The following is a 21,270-nucleotide window of genomic DNA, read 5'->3' as shown; positions in this document are numbered from 1 at the left end:
TATATTTCTAGTTATTTGACACTAACCGTTATATATAGTTAGCTTATAAACACATCATTCAAGTACAATGTTCAATGAGGATAAAACTATGGACATAACTAATTGAATTATTATTCTTGTTTTACACAAAAGTTTTCTGCAGTATTACATTATCCAGCAGATATATGCATAATTTATATCGATGTTTCAGAGTTTATATTGTTGTTATTCAATGATGAGTAATACGATTGTTGTATTTATAAGTGGCAGGGGTGTCATAAAATCTGAAATCACAAAATTAATATATGATTGAGCTTTAATGTTTGATCAAATGTTTTTATAAAAATCATAAAATCAGTTTGTACGGGAATTGATATGTTTCATATAAACGATTACAGATTTTCTATGATTTTTAATTATTTTATATCTACAGTTGACGTGTGGAACGGAGTTTCTTGCATTTAAACAATCACCATTAGCATAACATAACAAATATCCACCATTAAAAATCAGAATATTTTAATGGATATATTCTCTCCATATGTGTAGAATGATTCAAGTCAAATTAACGTACATAATTGTAAAATAGTTTTCTTAAAACTGTAAATGATATATTTTGTACATTTCTGTTCTTTAATCGACATAATGGTCAGTTTAGAACAGTCAGTGTGTTATTATTAATATTAAACAACTAGTGAACAGCATGTCCGTTGACAACGGAGCCCCTAAGGTGACATTTTCAGCAATCTTTACCCGGCATTTAATTCGTTTTAACGAAATATTAATTCGTAATTACGAAATATTAATTCGTAATTACGAAATATTTCGTAAAAACGAATTAATATTTCGTAAAAACGAATTAATATTCCGTAATTACGAATTAATATTTCGTAAAAACGAATTATTATTTTGTAATTACAAATTATTATTTCTAAAAACGAATTAAGTTCCGGGGGAAAAAGTGTGGAAAATGTCACCTTAGGGGCTCCGTAGTTGACACACGTGTACACGATAATTTAATATTTCAATCCAGCTGACATCTTTCTTGTGAATCCACAGCTATATGATTTTGGAAATAAAAAAATCCACCTAAAATAAGAATATACATACATACACGTTAAGTTCGCGAAGGGAAAACTTTATAACATGAGATTACTCTCCCATAAATAAGATAAATGGATTCACTGATACAGGTTCTGGAAAGATATTATAATGCATTGTTGATCCTTCATAATAAAATAACTTAGTAGTAGATATATTAAATTGTTGAGTTGATATTTGCGTCATACAAAAAATATTTGCTTCTTCAAAATCTAGTTATGATTGCATTAAAGTTAAATTATGTTTAAGATTTCCACAAATCTTTGAAATGTTACGTTATATTCAAGTTCTAAAGTCTCAGTACAGCTACATTTAAGTTATTGTATATCTGGTACAGCTCTATTTCAAGTTATTGTATAGCGGGCCTAATGTCGCTGTACAGCTCTATTTCAAGTTATTGTATAGCGGGCCTAATGTCGCTGTACAGCTCTATTTCAAGTTTTTATATAGCGGGTCTAATGTTGCTGTACAGCTTTATTCAAGATATTGTACAGCGGGCCTAATGTCGCTGTACAGCTCTATTTCAAGTTATTGTACAGCGGGCCTAATGTAGATGTACAGCTTTATTCAAGATATTGTACAGCGGGCCTAATGTTGCTGTACAGCTCTATTTCAAGATATTGTACAGCGGGCCTAATGTCGCTGTACAGCTCTATTTCAAGTTATTGTATAGCGGGCCTAATGTTGCTGTACATCTTTATTCAAGATATTGTATAGCGGGCCTAATGTTGCTGTACAGCTTTATTTCAAGATATTGTACAGCGGGCCTAATGTCGATGTACAGCTCTATTTCAAGTTATTGTATAGCTGGCCTAATGTTGCTGTACAGCTTTATTCAAGATATTGTATAGCGGGCCTAATGTTGCTGTACAGCTCTATTTCAAGATATTGTACAGCGGGCCTAATGTTGCTGTACAGCTTTATTCAAGATATTGTACAGCGGGCCTAATGTCGCTGTAAAGCTCTATTTCAAGATATTGTACAGCGGGCCTAATGTCGCTGTACAGCTCTATTTCAAGATATTGTACAGCGGGCCTAATGTCGCTGTACAGCTCTATTTCAAGTTTTTGTATAGCGGGCCTAATGTTGCTGTACAGCTTTATTCAAGATATTGTACAGCGGGCCTAATGTCGCTGTACAGCTCTATTTCAAGTTATTGTACAGCGGGCCTAATGTTGCTGTACAGCTTTATTCAAGATATTGTACAGCGGGCCTAATGTTGCTGTACAGCTCTATTTCAAGATATTGTACAGCGGGCCTAATGTCGCTGTACAGCTCTATTTCAAGTTATTGTATAGCGGGCCTAATGTTGCTGTACAGCTTTATTCAAGATATTGTATAGCGGGCCTAATGTCTATGTACAGCTTTATTCAAGATATTGTATAGCGGGCCTAATGTCGCTGTACAGCTCTATTTCAAGTTATTGTATAGCGGGCCTAATGTTGCTGTACAGCTTTATTCAAGATATTGTAGAGCGGGCCTAATGTCGCTGTACAGCTCTATTTCAAGTTATTGTATAGCGGGACTAATGTTGCTGTACATCTTTATTCAAGATATTGTATAGCGGGCCTAATGTCGCTGTACAGCTATATTTCAAGTTATTGTATAGCAGGCCTTATGTTGCTGTACAGCTTTATTCAAGATATTGTACAGCGGGCCTAATGTCGCTGTACAGCTCTATTTCAAGTTATTGTACAGCGGGCCTAATGTTGCTGTACAGCTTTATTCAAGATATTGTACTGCGGGCCTAATGTTGCTGTACAGCTTTATTCAAGATATTGTACAGCGGACCTAATGTCGTTGTAAAGCTCTATTTGAAGTTATTGTACAGCGGGACTAATGTCGTTGTACAGCTTTATTATAAGATATTGTACAACGGACCTAATGTCGATGTACAGCTTTATTCAAGATATTGTACAGCGGGCCTAATGTCGATGTACAGCTTTATTCAAGATATTGTACAACGGGCCTAATGTCGATGTACAGCTTTATTCAAGATATTGTACAGCGGGCCTAATGTAGATGTACAGCTCTATTTCAAGATATTGTACAGCGGGCCTAATGTCGTTGTACAGCTCTATTTCAAGATATTGTACAGCGGGCCTAATGTCGATGCACAGCTTTATTCAAGATATTGTACAGCGGGCCTAATGTCGTTGTACAGCTTTATTAAAGATATTGTACAGCGGGCCTAATGTCGATGTACAGCTTTATTTCAAGATATTGTACAGCGGACCTAATGTCGATGTACAGCTCTATTTCAAGATATTGTACAGCGGGCCTAATGTCGATGTACAGCTCTATTTCAAGATATTGTACAGCGGGCTTAATGTCGATGTACAGCTCTATTTAAAAATATTGTACAGCGGGCCTAATGTCGATGTACAGCTTTATTCAAGATATTGTACAGCGGGCCTAATGTCGTTGTACAGCTTTATTCAAGATATTGTACAGCGGACCTAATGTCGAAGTACAGCTCTATTTCAAGATATTGTACAGCGGGCCTAATGTTTTTGTAAAGCTCTTTTTCAAGTTATGGTACAGCAGGCCTAATGTCGATGAACATCTCAATTTCAAGTTATTGTATAGCGGGCCTAATGTCGTTGTACAGCTTTATTACAAGATATTGTACAACGGACCTAATGTCGATGTACAGCTCTTTTCAAGATATTGTACAGCGGGCCTTATGTCGTTGTAAAGCTCTTTTTCAAGTTATGGTACAGCAGGCCTTATGTCGATGTACAGCTCTATTTCAAGTTATTGTACAGCGGGCTTAATGTCGTTCTACAGCTTTATTACAAGATATTGTACAACGGACCTAATGTCGATGTACAGCTCTATTTCAAGTTATTGTACAGCGGGCCTACTGTCGATGTACATCTCTATTTCAAGTTATTGTACAGCGGGCCTTATGTCGATGTACAGCTTTATTACAAGATATTGTACAGCGGGCCTAATGTCGTTGTACAGCTTTATTACAAGATATTGTATAACTGACCTAATGTCAATGTACAGCTTTTTTTCAAGTTATTGTACAGTAGGTCTTATGTCGTTGTACAGCTTTATTACAAGATATTGTATAACGGACCTAATGTCGATGTACAGCTCTTTTTCAAGTTATTGTACAGCGGGCCTAATGTCAATGTACATCTCTATTTCAAGATATTGTACAGCATGCCTTATGTCGATGTACAGCTCTGTTTCAAGTTATTGTACAGCGGGCCTAATGTCGATGTACAGCTTTATTTCAAGATATTGTACAACGGACCTAATGTCGTTGTAAAGCTTTTTTTCAAGTTATGGTACAGCAGGCCTAATGTCGATGTACAGCTCTATTTCAAGTTATTGTACAGCGGGCCTAATGTCGTTGTACAGCTTTATTCAAGATATTGTACAGCGGGCCTAATGTCGTTGTACAGCTCTATTTCAAGTTATTGTACAGCGGGCCTAATGTCGTTGTACAGCTTTATTCAAGATATTGTACAGCGGGCCTAATGTCGTTGTACAGCTTTATTCAAGATATTGTACAGCAGGCCTTATGTCGATGTACAGCTTTATTTCAAGTTATTGTACAGCGGGACTAATGTCGTTGTACAGCTTTATTCAAGATATTGTACAGCGGGCCAAATGTCGATGTACAGCTCTATTTCAAGTTATTGTACAGCGGGACTAATGTCGTTGTACAGCTTTATTCAAGATATTGTACAGCGGGCCTTATGTTGCTGTACAGCTCTATTTCAAGTTATTGTACAGCGGGACTAATGTCGTTGTACAGCTTTATTCAAGATATTGTACAGCGGGCCAAATGTCGATGTACAGCTCTATTTCAAGAAAATGTACAACGGGCCTAATGTCGTTGTAAAGCTTTATTCAAGTTATTGTACAGCGGACCTAATGTCGTTGTACAGCTTTATTACAAGATATTGTACAACGGACCTTATGTCGATGTACAGCTCTATTTCAAAATATTGTACAGCGGGCCTAATGTCGTTGTACAGCTTTATTCAAGATATTGTACAGCGGGTCTTATGTCGTTGTTCAGCTTTATTCAAGATATTGTACAGCGGGCTTAATGTCGATGTACAGCTTTATTCAAGATATTGTATAGCGGGCCTAATGTCGATGTACAGCTCTATTTCAAGATATTTGTACAGCGGGCCTAATGTCGTTGTAAAGCTTTTTTTCAAGTTATGGTACAGCAGGCCTTATGTCGATGTACATCTCTATTTCAAGTTATTGTACAGCGGGCCTAATGTCGTTGTACAGCTTTATTACAAGATATTGTACAACGGACCTAATGTCGATGTACAGCTCTATTTCAAGATATTGCACAGCGGGCCTAATGTCGATGTACATCTCTATTCAAGATATTGTACAACGGACCTAATGTCGATGTACATCTCTATTCAAGATATTGTATAACGGAACTAATGTCGATGTACATCTCTATTCAAGATATTGTACAACGGACCTAATGTCGTTGTAAAGCTCTATTCAAGATATTGTACAAAGGACCTAATGTCGATGTACATCTCTATTCAAGATATTGTACAACGGACCAAATGTCGTTGTAAAGCTCTATTCAAAATAGTGTACAGCTGGCCTTATGTCGATATTGATGTACAACTCTATTTAGGATATTGAACAATGGGCCTTATGTCGATGTACAGCTCTATTCCAGATGTTTCACAGCGGGCTTTATGTCGTTGAACATTTATATATTTTAGTTATTGTACAACGGGCCTAATGTCTTAGTACATCTACTTATGTCGAGTAATTGTACAACGGTCCACATATCGTTGTGCATTTATATTCTATTTGTTCTGGTGGCATTAGGTCTTTATAAAACTTTATCTAAGTTATTTTACTGCTGAACTGGAGTCATTGTTTAAATAAATATTAGTTTTGTACATCTGATATAATGTCGTTTTACAGCTATACCTTTACAGGTACTAGTATACATGTTATTGTAGGCCTACATCTGGCCTGAAGTAGTTGTACAGCTATATTCAAGTCATTGTACGGATATGCTGAAGTAGTTGTAAAGCTACAGTCGAGCGACTGTTTCAATCTTGCAGAAATTTCTGTCTTTAATGAGTTTCTTTAGTCTTTTTCCAGTTATTTATCCGGACAAGGGCAAAAAAAAAAGAATAAATTCAAGTTGGTTTAATGTTATTTTGATCTTACTGTTGAAGTTCTGGTCAACTAAACTCTAAAATATCCTGGTAGCCTTATATAGCGACATTGATCTTCAAATTGTTGTTGACCATACTGTATTATTGACCAAAGGCACAAAGGTGGTATCCTTCATGCCGTAAAATACTGGTATTTAAATCATTGTCACTCGTACAGATCTTCAGTACTCAAAATGGCCGCAAGACTTCAACAAATGAGACAATCTAACACCGGTGTGACAAATGTGACCCGTGCCAAATATGCTCCTATAATACTAAATGTTACACTAGGTGGGATGTTGATGAAGTACATAGACCTCAGGCTATTTTAATGTATGCAATTTTAAGCTGGGAAATTATCAGTTAATGAAACCCGTTATGTTACTGTTACCAAAGCAAGTGTTGTAACACTTGAGAAAAAGCATAGTTAAGTTCACTGCTTTTATTTCTTTTAGTTACATAATCCTGACTGTTTACTATCTATTCCTCTTTATACATAAGATGTATAAATAATTAATGTCATTTGTTAAGGAAAGAGGTAGCCCAAGTACCCAAGTATATCATATAGTTAATCTTATATAGTGAGCAGTATGAACATGTGAGATATACTTTATGTTACAATAATTGGTAGATCTTCAACTTTCTCCGAAAAACCAACATTTAATATTGTTGAGTGGTGCTTTACATGAATGATAGATGGTCGTCCTGGAGAACAGTTCTATCTGAATTAATGATAAATCAAGATCGCTGCTGGTGATTGAATTGAGAAGGAAATGAAAAACTATAGAATAATTTCATTAGATACTATCTCGTGTATTGTCAGTCAAAGTAAACGAGGTTTAACATTGATGAATGTCTTCATTCAACACTCTAGTAAGAATCACACAATTCATCGTATCTATTCTAAAATCAATCTTGTAAAGTAACAGGAGATGCAGCGTTCATAGACACAGACGGAATATTCACGTGCTACTATTCTATTTAAGAATGAATGAAGAGGACGAATATTAGTTTAGTTAGCGATTACTTTAACTTTATCGAGGCTTTTAATGACTGAATCAACGCCACTTACAGTTAATTTGCTTTAAGCAAATTTAGTTTAATTATTTTTTTTCCTTTTGATTTATCCGAAAATATAGAGGTTTTAGATGAATGATATATCACCTTTATTGATAGTATCAAGCTTGAATGCGTGATTAGCTCCATTAATTTTAGAATGTTATTATTAAACAAAACATGAAAACACCAGCTGATGTTTATCATCAACTTACAATACAAGTTATATGATATAACCTCTACAGAGAAACAAACTTTGGAACACAAAAAATTGTTTGTTACTTCAAAGTGTTCATTTTCAGAGGTAAAATATAATGGGAATGTTTAGTCTACAAATACCGTCGTTATATAGAGGTTAATTGATCTCAGATGGTCGCTCTAAAGAGGCTTTACATTACACAAAAAAAGAGATGATAAAGACTGGAACTATTTACATGTATACATTAATTTATTACAACATATTTGACAAAGATTTTTTTCTACAATATAAAGATTATAAGAATTGAGTGTTGTTGTATTTTAGTTTGAACAAAAGTTGTGAGAGTCATATACAATACGAAATCAGTAATATCTATGAACAACAGTTATCTTTGTTTTGTTTTTCAAATATAACATCATATGACCGAAATTGAAAGATCCTTCTTATCGTTAAATACTTATCACATTTTATTTAAATTTTTCAGAAGCATTATATTATTAATAAAAAGACCCTATATTACTCTTTATATTTTTTGTGTCCTATACAATTTCAAAAAAGTTACACATTGGCCAATTACCTAATTGATCCATCTTTTGGCTGCGTGTGTGTGTGATTGCGTGCGTGTGTGTGTGCGCGCGCGCGTGTTTGCGTGCGCGCGCGCGTGTGTGTTGGTGCGTGTGTGTGTGTGTTTTGGCAATCAGTACAGCTAAAGTGATTTGATGTTCTAGTTTGAATGTCAAAATGATTGTATTGTTGTCTTTAGTTATTTCACATTCATAATCAATGTTTTCTTGAGGTGATAAGCAAAGTTCTAAATTCATTTCTACAACATTATAAAACAGAACTTTTAGTTTATACTTTACTTTTTCTGCAAAAATACAACATTTTTTATTGTGATTTTAAACATAATGTGGTACTAGTTAACATTATTTGAGCTAAATGTATTTTATAACCAAAGAATGCAAGTTATATATCACTTTAATCACAAGCTTATTTAGAAAACATTAAGACACAATGATGACGAAAGTTCACTAAAATTATAACATTTAAATACAAGTCACTGATTAAGTATAAAGAGCTAATATATCAAATATTATTTTCTATTTAAATAAGCACAGCATTATAACAGCACAGAGAAGTAGAGAATGAAAGTATAGAGTCGATGCAGACGATATTATATTATTATTGTCACAATCTGTTAACAATGGAACCACGTCTTCCCAGAACGCAACATTGGCGGCATCAAAGTGATGTTGCACGGACTGTTCAGTCATATTCGTTGATATAATAAAATATGTTTGATCTTGTAGGTTGTATTGAGGCCACACTGGTATACCAACATCATCGTTAGATACAGGTAAGTTAGGATTACTGTAAGATAGAAAATAAGGCAATAATGTCCAAACAATATCTAATATTTCAGGTCAACAAAATGTAAATCATGGTAACTAAATTTTAACGCTCCACGTGCATTTGTAGACGCATTTATTTTACACGCTATTCAATTACAACTATTTGAAGGTCATGTATCATTTTCTTTAATATCAATTTTCACACTTCTTTGATTTCGAATAGTTAACTTGAATAAAATTGATACAATTCACTGACTACAGTTTTACAGCTTGTATTACTACTACAGTGTTGTTCAAAATAAAGTGGTAGTGATATCTCACTATATACATGGTGAAATATACACAGTGAAATATATACTTTAAATATGTTAATTGTACATCATATGTTAAATAAGATTTAGATTTCGGTATAAGAATACATATACATGGGTATTTAAACCGACATGTATGACACAAACATTTTAAACATACATGAAAATAGATAAGCCATGATATGTACACCAGCACCAAGGATAGCAAAGAAAAAAGAGACTCTTATTTCCATTGTGGTCCCCTGTGTTGGTGGCATGACATAGAGAGCCTTTACTCAGTGCAAATAAATACTTTCAATTAAATATTATCACAGTTAGATTGCAATTATTTTAACACCGACTAGACTTACATCATTGTATCACATTATTCAAGTTAAAATAGAATAAATTAACTAAGTAGCAAATGATAAAATTAATAAGCATAAGATATTTAGCTTAAGACAAAATTCAATAAAATAATATTATTATTATTCAATTATAACATTCATTATATCACCTTCACAAACTTAAACCTATTGTCAAAGTATTTGGCAAAATACCAAGACGCAACCATAAAAAAGTAGAAATTAGAATTTAAAAATGAGTATTACTTAGACTAAAAGAAATGCATCATTACATATAGAATGTGTTTAATGATAAACGAAATGAGTTAAAACCATTCATATACCTATAGATTTGAAAACTCATTAAAAAAAGTATTGAAATATTACAAACTTCCCTCATGTTCTTCTTAACAGATACTGTGAAAGAAGGTAACCTGTCAATGCTAAATAATTAGGCTGGCAAACTCTTCCAATACGAACAATAATTAAAATTTAAAAAAAAAACAACAAAACAATGCATGGTAAAATATAAAATATATAGTTAGTACAGGTTAAATTAATGTTTGGTAATTTTTGAAAATTATAGTCTTGCTAAATTAAGAAATAATCATATTAACATTATTGGAGAGGTCACCATGACCTCAGTTATATTTAACTTTACAAACAATGGTTCATTCTTTTAACTGTATAAATTGATTATTGTATTCTAAATTGTGTTTTATCATCTCATGCTTCGAAAAAGTTTAAATATTTCCAGTATTATAATATGACCGAGTGAACCATGTACTGAAATTTTGCAGCTCCTTTAACTTCGGACACCTCATCGATTGTTCCTAATTAGAGACGAAACAGCCGATATGTTGGTATTGTTCAAAGATACTTTGCGACAAATCAGAATTTTCTTCTTTCCCGCCTTTAAAACAATTCAACAAATCTTTCACAAGTCAAAAAAGACCCAGATCCTCCTTTTTTCGTGTTTTTCTCTTTCGTATAATCGAGACATAAGATATCTTCTATTTTGTCACGATTTTCAAAAAAAAAAAAAAAAAAAAAAAAAAAAAAAAAAATGAATAAATAAAACAATGAAATGCAGACCCTATATTTTTCACCTATAGTTACCATAAAGATTGAACATGTTTTCTTTTAGAACTTTTTGTTGTTATAAGTTTAGATGTGTAAAACACGATGATGAGAAAAATACCTTTAAACTCACAGATAATGATAGAGTGACGTAAAACTTTATTTTACCCAACTATCGGAAGTTGTAGTTACTTACCTGGCTGTCGGGAGTCATACTGACTTATCCAGCTTCCAGAAATTGTATAGTTATTTATCAAGCTATCGCAATTTGTAGTTATTTACCTAGCTATCGGAAGTTGTAGTTATTTACCTAGCTATCGGAAGTTGTAGTTACTTTCCTGGCTATCAGAAGTTGTAGATTCTTATCCAGCTGTCAGAGGTTGTAGTTGTTTATCCGATTATTGCAAGTTATAGTTACTTACCCAGCTATTGGAAGTTGTAGCTACTTTCTCGGCTATCAGAAGTTGTAAATACGTAGTCGTAGTTTATCCAGCTATCGCAGCTGATAGTTATTTACCAAGCTATCGCAAGTTGTACATGTAGTTATTTATCCAGCTATTGGAAGTTACAGTTACTCTTCTAGTTTTCAGAAGTCATAGTTATTTGTCGAGCTATTGGAAGTTGTAGTTACCTTAACCCGGCTTTCAGAAGTCGTAGATTTTAATCCAGTTGTCGTAAATTGTATTATTTACCCAGCTATCGGAAGTCAAATTATTAACCCAGTTAGCACAAGTTGTAGTTATTTGCCGAGCTTTACTTACCCAGCTTTGACAAAGTGTAGTGATATACCTGTAGATACTAGACAATCTAGAGTTACTTACCCTGACTTTGCAAAATTGCTCCAGAATGTCATCATTACTTTAGAGAAGATATAATCTTCTTGTTTAACTGTGAATGGATTAACAGCTTCGTAATCCTTCATCAACTTGGACTGAAAAGGTTCCGGAAATCCAAATATATAAGCCAAGTCCATTACGTGCGTTGCACCTTTTAACCATTCGGGATTCGGGGCAAAGCTTGGTTTGTGGTCGAAAACATAAAAGTAACTGCGTCCTGATGTTGAAGAGTTTCCTATTGATCGTTGATGTACCCTTGATGAAGTTGATGCTGGTACAAAGAAAACAACGTCTGATTCAAACTGAAGTAATTGTCCTCGTACAAGAAACGGATCCGTGTCATTCTCCCAGTCAGTGTACTTGAACACCACGGACCGTTTAAGAATCTCCGGCACAGTATCATACATACCAGACAGCTTCTCTGGAATGTAGACATCTGTGAGGAAAGACTTTGGGACACCTGCAGTAACATTCATGTCAGTCTCTATATTTTCAGCCATCATTCTTGCTGCCCAATATGCTCTTGCGAAATTCCCATCATCACTCGTCACACCGTTTAAGAAGTCTATTTCTGAGAAGAATTTCATTGCATCTTTTCCAGCTTTTGTATTCATTTTTGATAATGACTCGGGAGACTCGGGTAGAAAATCAGAATCAATATTCGGCACGAACTGGAGCGTGTAATCATTCTCCGGTATTTTAAGATCACTTGCTGGTTTCTGTCTGAGGCATTTCATGATTTCAGAGAAATATCTATTAGCACATCCAACATGCTTCACGTACCAATCAAACGTACTAACTGGTTTCTTCTGATATGCCCAGTAGCCGAATATACTTCCACTCTGTGCTACCACCCGTTGAATGAGACCTCTATTACTAGGGTTTATGGCCTGGTACATGACGGCTGCGCCACCGGCTGATTGTCCGAACAATGTTACTCTAGTTGGATCCCCACCATAGTCATCTATATTGTCATGCACCCACTGTATGGCAAGTTTCATGTCCCACAGACCAAAATTACCCAATAATTCGCCCGTTCCATCACTAAGGAAACCAAATACATTCAGACGGTAATTTATTGTAACAATGATAACGTCATGGAAAGCACTTAGAGTATCACCGACATAGATATCAGCGCCGCCATCTAGAAATCCTCCCCCGTGTATATACATTAATACAGGAAGATTCTGTGAAGTGTAACTGTAATTCCCCGGAATGTAAATATTAAGATACAAACAATCCTCGTCTTGTTTATATTCTTGAATGTATTGGAAGGAGAGCTGTGTCTGCATGCAGTGTGCTCGGTGATAAGTTGCGTTGTGTAGTGATCTGAAGTTCCCATAAGGTTCTGGTTTAGCAAACCGTCTCTCACCAATAGGAGGTTTAGCGTAAGGAATTCCCAGAAAGCGAACAATAGGTTTAATCTCACCATTAAACTCAACGAATTCTGCTTCTCCAACTACAGTTCCTAGTTTTGTATTTATCCTAGTCTCCTCTGATTTAACAAGCGTTAAATCCGAAAAAAGCACGACACCTAACAGCAAAAAACAAAGTTGGCTATCCATTTTAAGTCTATATTTTTCGTTATATTTACGAGAGTGTGTTTTTTAATAAAGCATTCGTGATAACAGTCAGCTTTTTATTATATTTATTCAATGTCAGGTTTAGATTAACAACCTAGCTATACAAATTACTTAGGCGTGACACGTAGTATCTTTCCTTAAATGAAGTTTAAAACTTTATAAGGTTTTACTCAAATTTCACTTTAACTTTTCACGCTTGATGGAACAATATTGTGAAAAGGTTGTTTATAAAATCTTCAGCATTTTTTGGGTGATAAGCTTTAAAGGTCCATAAAAACACTGACGACGTTTTTGAATACAGTATTTGAAAATAGTATTTGTAAGTCTCACGCTGATTTAGTATTTTTTCTTTCTACATTGACTGCTTCTTAATATAACTATATGAGCCGCGTCACGACAAAACCAACATAGTACGTTTGCGACCAGCATGGATCCAGACCAGCCTGCGCATCCGTGCAGTCTGATCAGGATTCATGCTGTTCGCTTACAAACCCTATAACAAGTAGAGAAACTGATAGCGAACCATGCTGGATCCATGCTGGTCGCAAACGCATAATGTTGGTAAAATTGTCATGATGCGACTCATATCTTAATGAATTGCTTTATAAATGTTTTACTTGATGTAGCATTTACTATGTCCCAGTTGTTTTTATTTGTATATGTTTTCGGATGATAAACTAAGAGAAAAAAATCAATGTCATATATATAGAATACGAAACGCACTCATGATTGTTTATTTTATTTACTGTATTACAAATGATTACTTTTGTTGTTGCTTTTTTCTGTTTTGTGTGACGGCATGAATGTTGCATTTTGTTATGTAAACAAGTCAACATCTACAGTTATAAACTCATGTTTTAAATATCTTCAATATTGATGTATCAGTGATAGATTTTACATACAAATGAAATCCGGTTTTCTTCTTAAAATAGATTTTAACATAATGTATATCATATATATAAAACGGTATATAAAACTACGGAAACGTATAGCGACCACCCCTATATGTTAGTTAAAACAGAATTTTTGACAATTTATTTAAAAAATATTATATACCTAACCAATTTTTACAAACTTACTTGATCTGAAATATGTATCTAGTAATATCTTCCGCCTTTGAATGTTAGTAAAACAGAATTTTAGACAATTTATTTAACACATGATATATATTTGACCAATATTTTAATTGTTATTTGATATTGAATATATATTTTTTACTCAATCTGCTGTTAATATTGCTCGATTAAAATTTATGTGAGTTTTTTTCTGTTCATTTATATGTATTAGTTATATATATTTGAGGTTTTTTTTATTATAATATAACATATTTTACAGTTAATAGATAATGAGGACAGAAAAATCCCACGCAATATATAAAGGAAGCAATTAAATCAAGTTATGTTGTAAATCAAATATAATACGTATTTTTTCGTAATCTATCGTACGTTTTTTTATCTTATAATGCAAGATAAACTACTTTTAACTTTCTGACAAAATGAAAAAATAATACACTTACATCTTTTTAAATATGCATTTCTTTCCTCACATCATATTTACATATAAGAAACATACTATAAAACTATAAAAAATGTCATTTGATATATATCATATAGGGGTGGTCGCTATACGTTTCCGTAATAAAACTATGACGAAAATTCAGCAATAAGTATATAAATGTTTTTCATCATTGAACTACTCAGTAGAATATATTCGACAAGTATACATGTGCAGCTGGTAAAAAAGACATATTAGTTGGGAGACTAGTCTCGTATGATATGTTCAAATAAATCCCGTATTGTACTCATCAATGTTAAATTCTAGATCCAAATAAATAAAAAAATCGCAGAGTATGATTAAATAAATGTTGATATAGATATGTATTTGATTGAGAGTGGGGAACCCGTCGGATTATATGTTAAAGTATAACCCTAGGGAGACTTATACAAATAATAGATCCATGGTATTCATATAATAACCCCTTTTATTATATATCTCCAGAAGTCAAACTATATTTTACCATAACGTAACTATTTTACGCCTGTGACGTCATTCCGGATCATTCTCGTATCAACTACGTACAGTACGGATTTTCTTTCTGTCGGATTGTATGTACAATACGGGTTTTCTTTCGGTCGGGTTATACGTACAATACAAGTAAAAACAAAATATATACATGTAAATATAATAAATTGTGACAAGTAACGTCTCGCACTTGTTTTTCTCAAACGCATTTTACCTCAATGTTCATGACAGATATGACCCCAGCATGTCTTTTTTTTCCGTTGATAGTGCAAATAGGTCAAACGCACTCAACTGTCCAAAATGAAATATATACTTGATAATTTAGTTTCCATTCCATTTGACGGTAACGCGATACCTTTTAATATTTTGTATAGAATAATTGTTCTCTATTATTCATTTTAAAAAATAAATCGAACAAACATTTTTTTTAAAGAGTTATTGGTACACATTGTTGATTTTTGTGTTCTTGTGTCCATATTAATACACATAGTAAAAACAAACGTACAAACATTACTATCTACTCTCACGAGAAAGTTCGAGATCTGTTCCAGTTATACAGTTCAGTTCAAGGACGTGACTGCTTTTAGGCCGGTCAGGTGCAACTCCTATCAGTAATTAAAGATCTGTAGGTTGACAGAAGCACGACGTCAACAAATTCTAATTACATCGACTTGGTGCTCTGCACCTAGGTAAATCTTAATTGGTTGCCTTCTCGCTTTTACAGTTGTCTCCCCTTTTTTATTCTCCAAATATTAATTAGCTGATCGTTATTTATTTGATAAATGTACTAAAAACACACAAAATAATTGTTTTAACAAGGCAAGAAGCAACTGTTACGTAACATGAGCCGCAACTTGTACTGCATTTTGCCAGCACTGGAACTAAATGTTCCCAAAATGCGACACGTGACGCTGCTAGATGATGCTTCACTGACTCTGTCGTCATGTTTACATCTAGTTCCAAATATTGTTGATTAATGTTGTCAAATGTTGGCCACGTGGGGACCGTGGCATTGTCATCTAAGTTAGGATTTCTGAAAATATTAAATTGTAAATTCATGTAATAGAACCATGCATATACCTTGTGCTCTTTTTTTTATACATTTTGTCGTGTTTTTTTTTCAGAATTATTATATTCCTGTTATAAAATAAAGTTCCTACCATTCTTTAGAAAAAAAAGCCAAACAGTTGAATGAAGCTTTATGCAAGAATGTTGAGAAATGAGGAACAGAGGTGGGGTTCAGTAACCATGGAAACTTGATAAAAAGGACGCTTAAAACCGAAAAGCTATGATTAATAACACTACTGGTCTTCTGCACGTGCAAAAATAGCATTTTCTAGAAATATCACATGTACACATCTTTGTTTATCATATATTACCAGTGACTGTGTAATATTTTCTTTGTAAAAAAAGTCATTAAAGATAAATGTTATAAAATGAAGGTTCAAATGTTTTTGTTGTTTATGTATGGAGCTTACCCTGTCTTTGCAAAGTTGGTCCAAATCTTCATCATGATAGTAGAGAAATAAAGGTCTTCATCGGTTACTTTAAATGGTTCTACAGCACGATAATCCTCTATAAGTTTGTGCTGTAACGGTTTTGAAAACCCAAATATATAAGGTAGTTCCATGACGTGCGTGGCCCCTGTCAGCCATTGTGGCTCCGGGGCAAAACCGGGTTTATGGTTAAAAACGTAAAAATACGAGTTATTTAATTTAATATCACCCTGAGATCTCCGGTGTGTTTTCAAAGTATAAGACACTGGGACAAAGAATGTAACATCCGATTCAAACTCTAATAGATTGTCTCTCACAGAGATGGGATCTTTGGCTTTTGACCAGTCCGTGTACTGATGTTTTATTGACTCTAAAAGAACTGTAGGTATATCATCGAACATATCAGAAACAATTTCGGGGATATAGTTATCCTTGAAATAAGTCTCTGGAACCCCTGTAGCAATATCAGCAAAATAACTCTCGGCTATCCCTGCTGTCCAGTAACCTAGAGCAAACGCTCCGTCATTACTAGTTACTCCAGTTAACAAGTCTAACTCTGAGAAAAAATCCATGGCATTTTTACCTGCAAATGTTTGTTTCCTTGACAACGATATTGGGTCTTCTGGTAAAAAGTCATTGTCAATTGAAGGCACAAATTGTGTAGTATATTTTGTTTCTGCCAATTTAAGATCATCCACAGATTTCTCACGCAGACATCTAAGAATTTCAGAGTTACCTCCCCTCTCACATCCAACTTCTGAAATATACCAACGAAAGTTATGAACGGGGTTCTTTTGAATTGCCCAGAATGAGAAACAGCTTCCACTTTGTGATATAATTCTTTGAAACAAATTTCTATTGCCCGGATGTATAGCCTGGTACAACACAGCAGCGCCTCCGGCTGAATTCCCAAACAGTGTAACTCTAGTCGGATCCCCACCAAAGTCTGATATATGATCATGTACCCATTGTATGGCTAGCTTCATATCCCACAGTCCATTATTACCTTTTATGTTGTCTCCGTTGTTTAAAAATCCAAAAATATTTAAACGGTAATTTATAGTTACAACGATGACGTCATTGAGCGCGCTCAATTTAGAGCCATCGTAGGCATCCGCACCCCCATCTACAAAACTTCCACCGTGAATAAATATCATAACAGCATATTTATTCTGGTTTTTTATATTATCACCTGGAATGTAGATATTAAGATATAAACAATCTTCACTTTGTTGATATATTTGTATGTAATCATAAGTTGTTCTTGTTTGTATACAGTGAGGACGGTGATAGGTAGCGTTATATATAGTGTTTATATATCCGTAACGTTCAGGTTTCGAAAATCGTCGTTCACCAACTGGAGCTTTAGCAAATGGAATCCCTAGAAAACACGATGCACTCCTGATTTCCTTATCGAAATCAACTTCATATGAAAGACCGATAAAAGTCCCAGCACGTGTTGTTACATTAATTTTGCGTGCGCTGTCACACTCAGATATTCGGACGATAAATGTTAATGCTAGATAAACAATTGTTTGTTGCACTAAAAATAATCGATCCATATTTCACATAATAGATAGCCGTGCTATTAGATAATCCCACAGAATTACGCCAAAAAATGTTTTTCTAGTTTTGATTGAATCGATCAACTTTCAACATCCAAATATATTTCAGCTACGATCAAGTGATAAACTGAATATTATATATATCGATTCTAGTATCCGAGATCTTGTTGTTGAACGTGTGTTAAGTAAGTGAATTGATAAAACAGTGACTCGTGCAGAGAGGTTTACAGTCCGATTATAAATCTCAGATCAGAGGTGAACATTTTCTCCCTTACTGTCTAAAACATATCTTATGATGGGGATTTACTCGAGAATTCAAATGAGCCGGATAGTTGATGACTTTACAGAGTGTATGAACGTGATCTATAAAAAACATGTATACACGAGGTAAACCACCTCACCAACTTGTATATATATAATTACCATATAATTGTCCGGACGAGATTTAGTTAGCCTTGTATTTTGAGAATGAAGGATATAATATAATAACAGTCATAAAAAATATGAAAATACTATAATACATGTATTACTAAATATTCTACCAATATTCAAAACAACAACAACAAAAACAAACATACCAATATACAAATAATAAAAATACACACAAAATAAATAAATGATAAAATAAAGATATTTTTTTACAAAAGTATATAATTTGAACTATACAATGAACGTGCTCATCAACAGACTCTGGTTTAGTATTAACACCCACACAGTATATCATTTAGACGTATTTCGAAACCAGAAACTCAAGTCCTGGGGTGTAATATGTTTTCCCGCTTTGACGTCTTCATAACATTTACGTTTTAAAATGCTGCATTTCAAGTCACTAAATTGTTTCAAATAAAACAAGAGAAGAAGTTAGCAATTACTTGCGACTACATGGAGTAGTCCATTATCCGACAATAACACAGTTAAAATTAGTAAGATCTATTAATAGAGTTGTCAATATATGTTGATAAAATGATAAAATGATAAAATGATACAAGCTTACTCTGAGAACAGCTGTATATTGACCAGATATTGAGACAAACTTTAAATTATTGATCTTCAAAGACAAACTTGTCTAGATTTTTAATAGGAAAAATATTCATGTGCTTGGCAAGAAGATGAAAGTCGATTGTTATGTTAACAAAACGTCAATCGCAGTGTTATTTTATATATTGTTGTGTTTATCAGCTGACATCAAAGTATAACGCCATTTGCTATTAAATGCCCAAAAACTTTTATGTATTTATATAATTTATTTCAGACAATGTATGGATTACTATATACTTTCTTTTTATTTATTTTTTAATTATCCAGTTCGTACACACAAATACATTGCATACATTATACAATAATACTATATACTTTTTATCCGCATAGTTTAAGATCGTTACATGTATGAATTGAAACAAATTCTGATTTACAACTAAATAATACATGTAAACAAAATTTTAGTTTGTTATACTGCTAGATTGATTACTAGATAAAAGCATTTCTGCACAATTTCTAAAAATAAAAACCAACAGGTGCGCTAGAAACAGAGTAGAAAGAAATTAGCGCTGTTGCCAATATTGTTCTTTAAACTATTATTACAGGTGAATTTCATTTTATCACCATATGCCCTAGTTAAACAAATATCAGAAAACACCAATGTTATGAAGTGTTCACGAAAAATACCTTTAATTATTGGAAATTGACATTTTGGGTGATATTCAAAATATATTTTATTATACCTTTGACACATAATATTTAAAATATATAAGGGGGTCAGTATACTCTTCCGAAATAAAAAAAACCCCCAGCAACATTAATATATTCACTATTATGTATTAACTAAAGAAAAAAAAGAAGAAAATAGTTGGTCTTTTTTAAGTATTTAATAAAATTCATCCTCTTTCGCATTATAAAATTTAACCTCTGATATTATTTTAAGACGACACAAGCAACGAAATGTTCCTTTTTGTTAATATCTGAATTATTCAGGCGTTTGTTTGACTATGTATGAATCACAGTGAATAGTGTGCTTTCATATTGACAGCTCTAGTCTTTTTTCTAATTTCAAGCCACCATACCTAATTTTATATAAGTGTACCATAAAATGACATGTTTACACAATATTTCTAAATATCAAACAAAAAATTATCATTTATTCACAGTAGTACATAAGTCTTGATTTTTTTTAAAAAAAATATAGAGATAATATATGCAAACTTTTAAAATTACAATGCATTTTACATTATCATATACAGGGAAATATATAATAGCAAGATTATTTCATAAACAATAATAGTAGGTTAACAATATTATTTAATGTCACTTTGATAAAAATAGAACTTCACATGAAAAGAACATAACAGAAATTTTATTCAAGACTTAGTACATCATTTTACAAAACATACCATGTTTACATAATGTTCAATAGTCACATTTGATGATCATGATTAAACAAAGAGAATCAACCAATCATTTTCTACATATTATGACACAAAAAATTACCTTCTTTAGACATAACGCTAAAGATTATTTGAACACTTTATGCCATGATCTTTAAAAGAGTTTACTTTTTTCATACATATCTTTAGAAATTTCGAAGTAATTTACCTTTTATACATAAAGTTTCAATGATTTCAACCATATGATGCGCCTATATACAATCAAGGTCCTTTCGAAAATCAACAAACACTCAATATATACTTTCATTTTCATTTAAATATTCTTGTAATTCAAATTATAATATGTTAGAGAAAATAGTCATTTTTTGTGAAAATAATCTTGACTTGAGCTTTGTGACTGGATCCCATCGTGGCGACTACATGATAAACATCGTCCTCGAAGGAAATTTGTGAAATTTCGCGGTTAAACTGTTTTTTGTCGTACTTTACCACATCCGAAACATTACCCATATTATCATACATACTGTAGAAGCAATCTTTTCCTTTCGGATGTTCTATGTATCCTGGTTTTGTGATACCTACAGCAAGAGTGTTGTTGTAAATATGATGGTTAAATGGTGCAGACCACATAACAATAAGGCGGCGTTGTTCACGGTCATCTGTAGATTATATTAGCCATGGCACTGTCCCGTATGAACCTGTAGCAGTATAGCCAATTTTACGAGCTATCATTGCTTCCCTCGTCTCAGGAAATATAGTAACAGGTGGAATTGATAATACCCCGCCATTTATATAAGCCCGAGGCTTTGTTA

The 21,270-nt window shown here is 33.3% G+C and overlaps 2 protein-coding genes across 2 annotated transcripts; both read right to left on the bottom strand.

The window, feature by feature from the left end:
* Positions 1-7,739: 7,739 nt before the first annotated feature.
* LOC132750471 (neuroligin-4, X-linked-like) lies at positions 7,740-13,130 on the bottom strand. The gene is made up of 2 exons (XM_060740468.1): positions 11,397-13,130; positions 7,740-8,880 (listed from the first exon to the last, which is right to left on the bottom strand). Exons 1-2 carry the CDS (start codon positions 12,974-12,976, stop codon positions 8,610-8,612), a joined length of 1,851 nt encoding a protein of 616 aa, XP_060596451.1. The 5' UTR covers positions 12,977-13,130; the 3' UTR covers positions 7,740-8,609.
* Positions 13,131-14,637: 1,507 nt separating this feature from the next.
* LOC132750470 (acetylcholinesterase-like) lies at positions 14,638-19,323 on the bottom strand. Its single transcript, XM_060740467.1, has 2 exons — positions 16,495-19,323; positions 14,638-16,049 (listed from the first exon to the last, which is right to left on the bottom strand). Exons 1-2 carry the CDS (start codon positions 18,072-18,074, stop codon positions 15,788-15,790), a joined length of 1,842 nt encoding a protein of 613 aa, XP_060596450.1. The 5' UTR covers positions 18,075-19,323; the 3' UTR covers positions 14,638-15,787.
* Positions 19,324-21,270: the final 1,947 nt, after the last annotated feature.

This window comes from Ruditapes philippinarum, unplaced genomic scaffold (assembly GCF_026571515.1).
Source record: "Ruditapes philippinarum isolate M1 unplaced genomic scaffold, ASM2657151v2 ctg630_1_1_1_1, whole genome shotgun sequence".
Lineage (NCBI taxonomy): Eukaryota > Metazoa > Mollusca > Bivalvia > Venerida > Veneridae > Ruditapes > Ruditapes philippinarum.
The sequence above is the reverse complement of the archived record's forward strand: the minus strand, read 5'-3'. Positions and strand labels throughout refer to the sequence as shown.

Excerpts from the sequence above, each read along its gene's own strand:
- LOC132750471 (XM_060740468.1), bottom strand. The coding sequence starts at position 12,976 with ATGGATAGCCAACTTTGTTTTTTGCTGTTAGGTGTCGTGCTTTTTTCG. Across the intron at positions 8,881-11,396 it reads AGCAATTTTGCAAAGTCAGG|TAATCCTAACTTACCTGTAT; the intron begins GTAAGTAACTCT and ends TCTATCTTACAG.
- LOC132750470 (XM_060740467.1), bottom strand. The coding sequence starts at position 18,074 with ATGGATCGATTATTTTTAGTGCAACAAACAATTGTTTATCTAGCATTA. Across the intron at positions 16,050-16,494 it reads ACCAACTTTGCAAAGACAGG|AAATCCTAACTTAGATGACA; the intron begins GTAAGCTCCATA and ends TAATATTTTCAG.